The 13,154-nt window shown below is 48.8% G+C and overlaps 1 protein-coding gene across 2 annotated transcripts in view; it reads left to right on the top strand.

The window, feature by feature from the left end:
* The window catches only part of LOC144487396 (CD166 antigen-like), a 40,232-nt gene extending 27,637 nt beyond the window's left edge, over positions 1-12,595 (top strand). The window contains exons 10-13 of one of the 2 annotated variants that reach the window (XM_078205485.1): positions 1,732-1,758; positions 5,427-5,556; positions 8,592-8,673; positions 11,771-12,595. In XM_078205485.1, the coding sequence (XP_078061611.1) occupies positions 1,732-1,758; positions 5,427-5,556; positions 8,592-8,673; positions 11,771-11,779 (248 nt within the window). In that variant the 3' untranslated portion in view covers positions 11,780-12,595. The remainder of the gene's footprint in view (positions 1-1,731; positions 1,759-5,426; positions 5,557-8,591; positions 8,674-11,770) is intronic. The other variant, XR_013496404.1, reaches the window with a different exon arrangement.
* Positions 12,596-13,154: the final 559 nt, after the last annotated feature.

Here is a 13,154-nt window from a genome sequence, read left to right as displayed (position 1 = left end):
TGTCTCCAGAGCCACAGCAATGTGGTTGACTCTCAACTGCCCTCCAAGGGCAAAGAGGGATGGGCAATAATTGCTGGCCAGCCAACCATGCCCATGTCCCATGAATGAATACAAAGAAGTTATTTGAGGGAATGGTGGTGCAGAAGGAGATCATTCGGCCTATTGTACCCATGCTAGCTCCTTGAAAGTATCTTCCACTTTCGTCCCACTCCCCCTGGACTTTTACCATGACCCTGGAGTATTTATCAGATTCCCTTTCAGGCAATGCCTTTCAGATCGCAGCTTGCTGTATTAAAAAATATTCTCCTCATAACCCCCTTGTGTGTTTCTTTTTCTCCAAATTATTTTAAACCCATGCCCTCTGGTTACCGACCCTTCTCCCACTGGTAACAGATTCTCCCTCTTCACCGTATCAAAACTGATTGTGATTTTGAAAGCATCTATTAACCTGAACCTTCCTACAAGGGCAGCATGGTGGCACAGTGGTCAGCACTGCTGCCTCATAGCACCAGGGGCCTGGGTTCGATTCTGGCCTCGGGTCACTGTGGAGTTTGCACATTCTCCCCCTGTCTGCGTGGGTTTCCTGCGGGTGCTCTGGTTTCCTCCCACAGTCCAAAAGATATACAGGTTAGGTTCATAGAATCATAGGATCCTACAGTGCAGAAGGAGGCCATTCAGCCCATCAAGTCTGCACCAATCACAATTCCATCCAGGCTGTATCCCCATAACCCCATGCATTTACCCCAGCTAGTCCCCCTGACACTAAGGGGGATTTATCATGGCCAATCCACCTAAACCTGAAACTCTTTGGCAGGTTATTTGGCCATGCTAAATTGCCCCTTAGTGTCAGGGGACTAGCTAGGATAAATGCATGGGATTATGGGGATAGGGCCTGGGTGGGATTGTTGTCGGTACAGACTCGATGGGCTGAATGGCCTCCTTCTACACTGCAGGGTTCTATGATTCAATGATCCCCTACTCCATGGGGATCAATCCCATCTGTTCCAATCTCTCCATGTAACTGAAGTCTCTTCTCTCCCTGGTACCGCTCGCGTAACTCTCTAATACATCCTCCCCGAGGCCTTGGGCAACCTTCCATAACCCATGCAGATGTGGAGGTGGTGCGCCAGCTGAGATTTAACCAGTGATTGGCGGGATTTTCCATGGCGTTCGGCGGCGGGACTGAAAGATTTATGGGGAGACGTTGGCCTAGTAGTATTGTCACTGGACTAGTAATCCAGAAACCCAGGGCAAGATCTGGGGACCCAGGTTCGAATCCCGCCATGGCAAATGGTGGAATTTGAATTCAATAAATAATTTGGAATTAAGAATCTACTGATGACCATGAAACCATTGTTGGAAAAACCCACCTGGTTCACTAATGTCCTTTAGGGAAGGAAATCTGCCATCCTTACCCGGTCTGGCCTACATGTGCCTCCAGAGCCACAGCAATGTGGTTGACTCTCAACTGCCCTCTGAAATGAAGGGCAGTTAGGGATGGGCAATAAATGCTGGCCAGCCAGTGATGCCCATGTCCTATGAATGAATGTAAAAGAAAATCCCCCCCCCCAACCCCCGGTCGATGGCGAGCTGTCTCTGCCGTGGGAAAACACACCCCGGGGGTGGAATGGGGGGAGGGGGGTATCCCGGCAAAGGTGGGGGGTTTGGAATGTGGATAAGGATTTTGCCGCAAATTCTTTCTCATTTTATTTCTTTCACGTTTCTTTGCAGTGATCGCTGAAGAAAGTCACTCTACAGGTATGAAACCCTCAGGAGGAAGTCTGCAGGCTGGTTAAACTTTACCCACCCATTGAGTGTACAACCGGAGTGAGATTGGTGGAGGAGTGTTTAAGACAGTCACGTGAACATCCCCCCCTCTCTCCCCACGCCCCCTCCATTTTATCAGAAACCTACCGGCAAGCGGAAGGGGAGCTGAAAAACGACGACCACTCGATGCTCCACCACCACCACCCACGGGAACCTTTAGCCCGAAATTTCTGTGATATGATTTCTATTAAGACCACACAAGACAGGCAACTCAATAGACTTTGCGTGACGGATTGTTGTTTAGGGAGTTAACGTGCAGGGGGAGGCTCACCCTTACGGCCTGTGGGAATTAAAGCTGCATGTTTCAATAATTTGGCCGCATTACAATGCCAGAGGCAGAAGGCTCACCCCACTGTCCAACCAGGTCTTCGATGTAAACATGAGACCAATATTTGTATATCTGCCTTCCACTGTATCCTGCTGAACTCCATTCGGCCCATTGACTAGACGTCGTTTCCTCCCTGATTGTCCCATTGCGTATCCTCTATATCCCATTGCAGTCCACTATCTGCCCCATCTATCCCACTCTACTACATTTGGTATCCTCTATATCCCACTGAACCCCACATTGTGCTCTCCCTCTGTCCCACTTTGATATTCTCTATGTTATTTGTACCCTTTCTGTCCCACTCTACCACATTATCTATCCTAAAGAACAACACCTTGTTCTATCTCTGTGCTTGTCTCTTACATTCTGTATGCTCTCTAAGTGACCAGAACCTATTGTTGGTCTCCCATTGTATATCTATCTCCCGCTGTCTCCCATTGGGTATCTATCTCCCACTGTCTCCCATTGTATATCTATCTCCCACTGTCTCCCATTGGGTATCTATCTCCCACTGTCTCCCATTGTGTATCTATCTATGTGATTATACTCTGCATACTCTATACATGGCCATACCCCATTGCTGGTCTTCCATTGTGTACCTGTAGGCTAAGAATCCTACAGCGTGTAACTCAGCTGCTGGCTCCCCAAAGCCTGTCCACCATCTACAAGGCACAAGTCAGGAGTGTAATGGAATACTCCCCACTTGCCTGGATGGGTGCAGCTCCAACAACACTCAAGAAGCTCAACACCATCCAGGACAAAGCAGCCCGCTTGATTGGCACCCCATCCACAAACATCCACTCCCTCCACCACCGACGCTCAGTAGCAGCAGTGTGTATTATCTACAAGATGCACTGTAAAAATTCACCAAAGATCCTTAGACAGCACCTTCCAAACCCACGATCACTTCCATCTAGAAGGACAAGGGCAGCAGATAAATGGGAGCACCACCACCTGCAAGTTCCTCTCCAAGCCACTCACCACCCTGACTTGGAAATATATTGGCCGTTCCTTCGCAGTCGCAGGGTCAAAATCCAAGAATTCCTTCCCTAACGGCATTATGGGTCAACCCACAGAATGATTAAAGAAGGCAGCTCACCACCACCTTCTCAAGGGCAACTAGGGTTGGGCAATAAATGCTGGCCTAGCCAGAGACGCCCATGTCCCACAAATGAATGAAAAATATCTATCTGCCACTGTCATCCATTGTTTATCACTTATTAGAGTCATCGAGTCACAGAGGTTTACAGCTTGGAAACAGGCCCTTCGACCCAACCTGTCCATGCCGCCCGGTTTTTACCACTAAGCTAGTCCCAATTGTCCACGTTTGGTCCATATCCCTCTATATCCATCTCACCCATGTAACTGTCTAAATGTTTTTTAAAAGACTACTGCCTCTGGCAGCTCATTCCAGACACTCACCACCCTCTGTGTGAAAAAATTGCCCCTCTGGACCCTTTTGTATCTCTCCCCTCTCACCTTAAACCTATGCCATCTAGTTTTAGACTCCCCTATCTTCGGGAAAAGGTGCTGACTGTCTAACTGATCCATGCCCCTCATTATTTTACAGACCTCTATAAGATCACTCTTAAGCCTCTTACGCCCCAGAGAAAAAAGTCCCAGTCTATCCAGTCCCTCCTTATAACTCAAATCATCAAGTACCGGTAGCATCCTAGTAAATCTCTTCTGCACTCTTTCTAGTTTAATAATATCCTTTCTATAATAGGGTGACCAGAACTGTACACAGTATTCCAAGTGTGGCCTTACTTTGTACAACTTCAACAAGACATCCCAACTCCTGTATTCAATGTTCTGATCAATGAAACCAAGCATGCCGAATGCCTTCTTCACCACTCTGTCCACCTGTGACTCCACTTTCAAAGAGCTATGAACCTGTACCCCTAGATCTCTTTGTTCTGTCACTCTCCCCAACGCCCTACCATTAACTGAGTAAGTCCTGCCCTGGTTCAATCTACCATAATGCATCACCTCACATTTATCGAAATTAAACTCCATCTGCCATTCGTCAGCCCACTGGCCCAATTGATCAAGATCCCATTGCAATCCTAGATAACTTTCTTCACTAACCTTCTACTGTTATCTGTCATCACCTTCTGTGTCCTGTTATTACTTATTGTCTACCTCATGTATCTAAGCCTGTCCCATTTACATTCCCAAGTCTTGCCGTTACCCTGTTGTGTATTCTCTATGTCCAAGTGCGGCCCATTGTGTACAGTCCTGAAGCCTCCTGCCACTCAACAACTTGCATTAATGCAGGAAAAGATCCCAAAATACTGGAAATAAATAGTCATGGTTAAGGTTAAAGTTGGCGTTACAGTTAGGGATACGGCTGGAGCTAAGAATAGCATTAGGGCACGGTGGCACAGTGGGTTAGCACTGCTGTCTCACAGCGCCAGGGACCTGGGTTCAATTCCGGCCTCATGTGAGTGTCTGTGTGGAGTCTGCACATTCTCCCCGTGTCTGCGTGGGTTTTCTCTGGGTGCTGCGGTTTCCTCCCACACTCCAAAGACGTGCAGGTTAGGTGGATTGGCCAAGCTAAATTGCGCTTTAGTATCCAAAGATGCGTAGGTTAGGTGGATTGGCCATGCTAAACTGTCTCTTATTGTCCCAAGATGTGGGGTTTAGGTTGATTGGCCATGTTAAATTGGCCCTTAGTGTCCAAAGATGTGTAGGTTAGGTGGATTGGCCATGTAAATTGCCCCTTAGTGTCCCAGGATATGTAGCTTTAGTGGATTGGCCATGCTAAATTGCCCCTTATTGTCCCAAGATGTGTGTATTTAGGGGATTAGCGGGGTAGATACATGGGGCTACGGGGATAGAGCCTGGGTGGGTTACTCTGTTGGAGAGTCGGTGCAGATGCAATGGGCCGAATGGCTCCTTCTGCACTGTTGGGATTCTACAACTCTAAGGCAAGCCTTGTTATCACAAAGAATAACAAAAAGCTTGGGGAAAGAAGGGTGTGTTTTAATAAGGGATCTTATAGGAAGGGATGGAATTGGGGTGATGGACCGGATGAGGCTGGGAGTACCAGAACCTGGGTGCCTCGGCTGTTCAAGATAAGGCCGGTGATGGGAGAAGGAAGATGGGAAGATTTGGGAAGGGGCTTAAGACTGGAGGAGGTCGTAGGGACAGGGAGGAAGAGAGGCCATGCAGTGATTCAATGGCAAGGGGAAGGATTTAACCTGTAGCTTGTTTCCGGCTGGCCTATCTTTATATGTGTCTCACTGCAGATTGATATAATTGCTTGCAGATTATCAGGGGCAGTCCAAGTCACTGAACAGGACTGGCATGGTTATTGGAATCATAGTGACGTTAATGTTGGTGGCCTTCTTCACCATCATCGCCTACTACATGTGCTACTACAGGAAGAAGACAGAGAAGTGAGTCAACCTTTCACACGGGGAGGTGATGGCTTAGTGGTATTATCGCTAGACTATTAATCTTGAAACTCCGCTAATATCATGGGGGAATGGGGTTCGAATCCCACCACGGCAAACAGTGGGATTTTAATTCAATAGTTTAAAAAATAGCTGGAATTAAGAATCTATTAATGCCAATTGTCAGAAAAATCCATCTGATTCACTAATATCCTTAGAGTCCTCACACGCCAGTCACTGAAAGTAAGTGCGCAGGTACAGCAGGCAGTAAAGAAGGCAATTGGTATGTTGGCCTTCATAGCGAGAGGATTTGAGTATAGGAATAGAAATGTTTTGCTGCAATTGTATAGGACCTTGGTGAGGCCACACCTGGAGTATTGTGTGCGGTTTTGGTGTCCTTATCTGAGGAAGGATGTCCTTGCTATAAAGGGAGCGCAGCGAAGGTTTACCAGGCTGATTCCTGGGATGGCAGGTCTGTCATATGAGGAGAGACTAAGTTGGTTTGGATTATATTCACTGGAGTTTAGAAGGGTGAGAGGGGATCTCATAGAAACTTATAAAATTCTAACAGGGTTAGACAGGGTAGATTCAGAAAGAATATTCCCAATGGTGGGGGGAGTCCAGAATGAGGGGTCACAGTTTGAGGATAAGGGGCAAACCTTTTAGGACTGAGGTGAGGAGAAATTTCTTCACCCAGAGGGTGGTGAATGTGTGGAATTCACGACCACAGAGAGTAGTTGAGGCCAAAATGTTGTCTGATTTCAAGAAGAAATTAGATACAGCTCTTGGGGCTAAAGGGATCGAGGGATATGGGGGGGAAGGCGAAATCAGGATATTGAATTTGATGATTAGCTATGATCAAAATGAATGGTGGAGCAGGTTTGAAGGGCTGAATGGCCTATTCCTGCTTCTAGTTTCTATGTCCTTTAAGGAAGGAAATCTGCCATCCTTACCTGGTCTGGCCTACACATTACTCCAGAGCCACAGCAACGTGGTTGACTCTTAACTGCCCATGGGCACCTGGGGATGGGCAATAAATGCTGGCCCAGCCAGTGACGCCCATGTCCCATGATGAATTTTTAAAAACTCTCCCAGTGGACTTACACAGGCCATCCGATCATCAAGTACCTATCTATTCCCTTCCCATTTTCTCAGCACTTGGTCTGTAACCTTGTTTGCTTTGGCGTTTCAAGAGCTCATCTAAATGCTTCTTAAATGTTGTGAAGGTTCCACCTCCACCACCCTTTCAGGCAGCGAGTTCCAGATTCCCACCACCCTCTGGGTGAGAAAGTTTTTCCTCAAATCCCCCCTAAATCTCCTGCCCTTTATCTGAAATTATGCCTCCTGGTTATTGACCCCTGTACAAGGGGGAAAGTTTCTTCTTGTCTACCCTATCTATGGAGAGTCTAGGATCAGAGGACATAGTCTCAGAATAAAGGGGGTGCCAACTTAAGACTGAGATGAGGAGGAATTTCTTCTCTCAGAGGGTTGTGAGCCTTTGGAACTCCTTGCCGCAGACAGCTGTGGGGGCAGAGTCCTTGCACATATTTAGGGCTGAGATTTTTGATCAGTTTGGGAAATCAAGGGTTACGTGGAAAAATCAGGAAAGTGGACGTGAGGAATGATGGGTCAGCCATGATCCTATCGAATGGCAGAGCAGGCTCAAAGGGCCGAACGGCCTCCTCCTGCTCCAATTTCTTATGGGGTTGGGTAACTCAGCACAGACTCAGGATGAAGAGAGGCCTTGCTGTGTGTTTCACAGTCTCGATGGAGCCTGAGGCCTTGCTGTGTGCCCCACAGACTCGATGGAGCCTGAGGCCTTGCTGTGTGTATCACAGACTCGATGGAGCCTGAGGCCTTGCTGTCTGTCCCACAGTCTCGATGGAGCCTGAGGCCTTGCTGTGTGTCTTACAGTCTCCATGGAGCCTGAGGCCTTGCTATGTGCCCCACAGGCTTGATGGAGCCTGAGGCTTTGCTGTGTGTCTTACAGTCTCGATGGAGCCTGAGGCCTTGTTGTGTGCCCCACAGCCTTGATGGAGCCTGAGGCCTTGCTGTGTATATCACGGACTCGATGGAGCCTGAGGCCTTGCTGTGTGTCCCACAGACTTAGGATGGAGCCTGAGGCCTTGCTGTGTGCCCCGCAGGCTTGTTGAAGTCTGAGGCCTTGCTGTGTGTATCACAGGCTCGATGGAGCCTGAGGCCTTGCTGTGTGTTTCACAGACTCGATGGAGCCTGAGGCCTTGCTGTGTGCCCCACAGTTCCGATGGAGCTTGAGGCCTTGCTATGTGCCCCACAGGCTTGATGGAGCCTGAGGCCTTGCTGTGTGCCCCACAGACTCGATGGAGCCTGAGGCCTTGCTGTGTACCCCACAGGCTTGATGGAGCCTGAGGCCTTGCTGTGTATATCACAGACTCGATGGAGCCTGAGGCCTTGCTGTGTATATCACAGACTCGATGGAGCTTGAGGCCTTGCTATGTGCCCCACAGGCTTGATGGAGCCTGAGGCCTTGCTGTGTGCCCCACAGACTCGATGGAGCCTGAGGCCTTGCTGTGTGCCCCACAGGCTTGATGGAGCCTGAGGCCTTGCTGTGTATATCACAGACTCGATGGAGCCTGAGGCCTTGCTGTGTGTTCCACAGACTGAGGATGGAGCCTGAGGCCTTGCTGTGTGTCCCACAGTCTCGATGGAGCCTGAGGCCTTGCTGTATGTCCCACAGTCTCGATGGAGCCAGAGGCCTTGCTGTGTGTCCCACAGTCTTGATGGAACCTGAGGCCTTGCTGTGTGTCCCACAGTCTCGATGGAGCCTGAGGCCTTGTTGTGTGTCTCACAGACTCGATGGAGCCTGAGGCCTTGTTGTGTGTCTCACAGACTCGATGGAGCCTGAGGCCTTGCTGTGTGGCCCATGTCTCGATGGAGCCTGAGGCCTTGTGTGCAACTTAGCACAGGTAGAGCCTTGTGTAACTCAGTTGTTCTACCTGGCCTAGCTGATAATGAAGCTTTCTTTTATCATGACATTGAGTAAATGTCTGTTTGTTAAGGAAACCTTTGGAGGACGTAGAGGAGAAGAATGCTTTGGATCCAGGAATTGTCTCTGCCATCGGGGAAAAAGCTGTCAAAGAGGTGGGTCCTTTTAATTCACAACATGGTATAATCCAGGTCAGAGACTCCAAGGTGTTTTATGAAGTCATCATAGACCATAAGATTTGCACTTTGAGTTTGGCGTGTGTAAGCATAAGATGTGATTCGAACGACCCTCGGCTGGAACGAGAATGTCTCAGCTGGCACGGGTACAACACAATGGATGACAGATACTGAGGCGCATGCCAGGCTTTGCACCTTTTATCAAGCAATGTTTATTCAAGAGTACAGTTAACACGTTTCAAAAGAAAATTAGCAATTACTTTTACCAATCACAAACAAAAAACAATCATGATATTATAATGGGGTGGCACAGTGGTTAGCACTACTGTCTCACAGTGCCACGGATTCGATTCCCAGCTTAGGTCACTGTCTGTTTGGAGTCTGCACGTTCTCCCCGTGTCTGCATAGGTTTCCTCCGGGTGCTCCGGTTTCTTTCCACAGTCCAAAGAAGTGTGGGTTCGTTGGATTGGCCATGCTAAATTGACCCTGAGTGTCAGGGGGTCTAGCTAGGGTAAATGCATGGGGTTATGGGGATAGGGCCTGGTTGGGATTGTGGTCGGTGCAGACTCAATGGGCTGAATGGCCTCCTTCTGCACTGTAGGATTCTATGATTCTTACAAACTGCAGAGAACTTGGTTAAAAATAAATTTCTCAAAGGCAAAGTAGTGTCACAAACAGGATTGTTATCTCTTTTCCTATTCCCTCTGTCATTTATTTTCCACCCAGATTGAGTTGGTTGCAGCATCCTTTCTCACAGTTGGCTCTCATTCAGAGTCCCTGGTCTTACAGTCCTGATTTCTGCCTCTATGGGCCATGACTCTTTGCTGATGGTCCCTGGATCATTGAGCCAGTTGAATGTCTCCAACTGTTCCATTCCCATCTCTCTCGATCGCGACAGTTGTTATTTTCCAATGGGTGCAAAGCCTGGCATGCACCTCAGTACCCGTCATCCATTGTGTTGTACCCGTGCCAGCTGAGACAAACTCGTTCCAGCCGAGGGCATGTGGACAAACACATCATTGGCGTCACGTAGGTGGATACTTAATGGCCAAAATGGCCTCCATTCAACTCCCATCACACAAAGATGCCTCTCTTCAATCAAGTCACACCCAATCACTTCACGGGCTGGCACGGTGGCACAGTGGTTAGCACTACTGCCTCACAGCACCAGGGACCCGGGTTCGATTCCCAGCTTGGGTCACTGTCTGTGCGGAGTCTGAACATTCTGCGTGGGTTTCCTCTGGGTGCTCCGGTTTCCTCCCACAGTCCAAAGATGTGTGGGTTAGGTTAATTGGCCGTGCTAAATTGACCCTAGTGTCAGGGATATTAGCAGGTTAAATATGTGGGGTTATGGGAATAGGGCCTGGGTTGGATTGTGGTCGGTGCAGACTTGATGGGCTGAATGACCTCCTTCTGCACCGATTCTATGATTCGCATCCTATCCCTGTTTTACCACTTCATTCCCCATGGCCTAGGGGTATTATCACTAGACTATTAATCCAGAAACTCAGCTAATGTTCTGGGGACCCGGGTTCGAATCCCACCACGGCAGATGGTGGAATTTGAATTCAATAAAAAATATCTGAAATTAAGAATCTACTGATGACAATGAAACCATTGTTGATTGTCGGAAAACCCCCCACCTGGGTTCACTCACGAATGTCCTTTAGGGAAGGAAATCTACCATCCTTACCTGGTCTGGCCTACATGTGACTCCAGGGCCACAGCAATGTGGTTGACTCTCAACTGCCCTCTGAAATGGACCAGCAAATCACTCAGTGTGTCAACCGCTACAAAGTCTAACGGCATTGTGGGTCAACCCACAGCACAATTAAAGAAGGCAGCTCACCACCACCTTCTCAAGGGCAACTGGGGATGGGCAATAAATGCTGGCCAGCCAGCGATGCCCATGTCCCAGGAATGAATGAAAAAAAAGAAATTCGGAGCTCAATGGTTTACGCCCTCACCTCCAGGTCAAAAGGTTATGTGTTTTGAGTCCCCCTTCAGGGCCTTCAGTATATGAGACTGTAAATCGAGATCCCCTGGGCTGGGTGGAAGGTGGCACACGGCTATTTTTTAAAGTTTATTTATTTGTCTCACAAGTAGGCTTACATTAACACTGCAATGAAGTTACTGCGAAAATCCCCTCGTCCCACAATCTGCCGCCTGTTCGGGTACACTGAGGAAGAATTTAGCATGGCCAGTGCATCTAACCAGCACGTATTTCGGACTGTGGGAGGAAACCGGAGCACCCGGAGGAAACCCACGCAGATACGGGGAGAACGTGCAAACACCACACAGTGACCCAAGTCGAGAATTGAACCCGGGTCCCTGGTGTTGTGAGGCAGCAGTGCTAGCCTATTTTGCCACCATGCCGCCCCCAGTGGATAATTTGTTCGATAATAGCACTCCCCCACCCCTCTCCTCTCCCGTGTGAGCACCTGGGAGGGGGGTGGTCTTGCTATGTTAAAGGTGCTATACCTGTTAAGAATTTGCACGTTCTCCCCGTATCTGTGTGAGTTTCCTCCGGGTGCTCCAGTTTCCTCCCACAGTCCAAAGATGTGTGGGTTAGGTGGATTGGCCATGATAAATTGCCCCTTAGTGTCAGGGGGACTAGCTTGGGTAAACAGGTTGGGTTATTGGGATAGGCCTGGGTGGGATTGTGGTCGGTGCAGACTCGATGGGTCGAGTGGCCTCCTTCTGCGCTGTAGGATTCTATAATTCTATGCTAAACGTGAGCTGTGGTTGCTCTGTTGAGTGGCAATCCTTCGAGACCAACACCCCCCCCCCACAGACCACCAGTGCTAACCACTGTGCCACCCACTTCGAAGCGGCCCTGGGTGGCAGGAATTCTCCCAACTGCCCCTGGCCGATACTTACCCTCAGCCCTCATCACCACAACTGGTCATTATCACCTTGCTGTTTGTGGGAGCTTGCTGTGCGCACATTGACTTCTCACAGCACAGCAGTGAGCGCATCCGAGAAAGTTCTTGATTGGCTGAGAAGTGGGGCTTCCAGCGGTGGGGGAAAGGCGGCTAAACAAATTCAGGTCCTTTCTTTGTTTCTTCTGCCTCAGGAGCCGTGAACCGGCAGACGGAAGATCCAGCCTGGTGTAGTCTCCTCCAGCAAGGATTCCAGGACAGAACTCAGGCGTAAAGAAAGCCAACAGTCGATTGAAATGCTTGGGCCCTTTGTTGCGAATGTTTTATTTCTGGTTTTTCAATGTAATTTGACAAAAAGCCTCCAATATCCACGACCTTGCCATAACAATTATCTGCTAAGTCTTCACGGGGAAAAGTTGGCCTGCCCTTTGCACTATTATTATTGGGTCATTTTTTTTTCTTTTTGTAAACTTATTTTCCTTGTTGAATGAAATGCTTATTTTCTTAGTCGCTGCTCTAATCACTGCCCGTGCGAGCTAGCTAGTAGCGAGAGGTGTCTATCCTCTGGATTGCTGCATATATGTTCTATAGAAATGCGGGTAATTTTAAGGAATACTCAAATCCTCTTCATACCATTCCCTGTGTCTTGCTCATCAATGCCCATCTTTTATGTTATAAGGTTGTGGGGGTGGTGTATGGGGTCCTTGATTATGTCCGGGTTCATGGGGCCCTTGATTATGCTGGTTGCTTTTCTGAGGCAGTGGTAAGTGTCGACGGAGTGCATGGATGGGAGGCTGGTTTGCATGATGGACTGGGCTACATTCACAACGCTTTGTAGTTTCTTGTGGTCTTGGATAGAGCAGGAGCCATGCCAAGCGCTGATACACTCACTGCCCCACAACCCTTCATTTGGTTCAAAGGATCCGATGCAAGCACTGGGTGGACCTTTGTAAGCTGTGGTCTGACTTCACTGCTTTGTATAACATTTCAAACCTTAATAAAGTCATTCCACTTTAGAGAACGCAAAGAGTCCCAGCGTCATTATATCACAGAAGGTGGCCATTCGTCCCACAGAATCCTACAGTGCAGAAGGAGGCCATTCGGCCCATCGAACCTGCATTAACCACAATCCCGTCACCCCATGCATTTACCCTAGCTAGTCCCCCTGACACTAAGGGGCAATTTAGCATGGCCAATCCACCTATCCCGCATGTCTTTCGGACTGTGGGAGGAAACCGGAGCACCCGGAGGAAACCCATGCAAACATGGGGAGAACGTGCAAACTCCACATAGACAGTGACCCAAGCTGGGAATCGAACCCTGGTCTCTGGCACTGTGCGGCAGCAGTGCTAACCATCGAGGGCATGCCAGCTCTCTGTTCAATCCAGTCAGTCCTACTCCCCATCATGCATGGACACTTAGTTAAAACAAGTAATTGTACAACCATATAGTTAATGGTCGTGTTAAGGACTAAAGAAGGTTTTAATAGCAGCATAAAGGTCCGGCGACAGAAGGTCAAAGGTCAGTGCCACGTGGAAATGAAACACGGGAGTGAGGTGCAGACTGGAAGCCGGTGCA

The sequence above is a fragment of the Mustelus asterias genome, unplaced genomic scaffold (genome assembly GCF_964213995.1).
Source record: "Mustelus asterias unplaced genomic scaffold, sMusAst1.hap1.1 HAP1_SCAFFOLD_772, whole genome shotgun sequence".
Taxonomy (NCBI): domain Eukaryota; kingdom Metazoa; phylum Chordata; class Chondrichthyes; order Carcharhiniformes; family Triakidae; genus Mustelus; species Mustelus asterias.
Note: the sequence above shows the minus strand (reverse complement) of the source record. Positions and strands in the feature narration are given on the sequence as shown.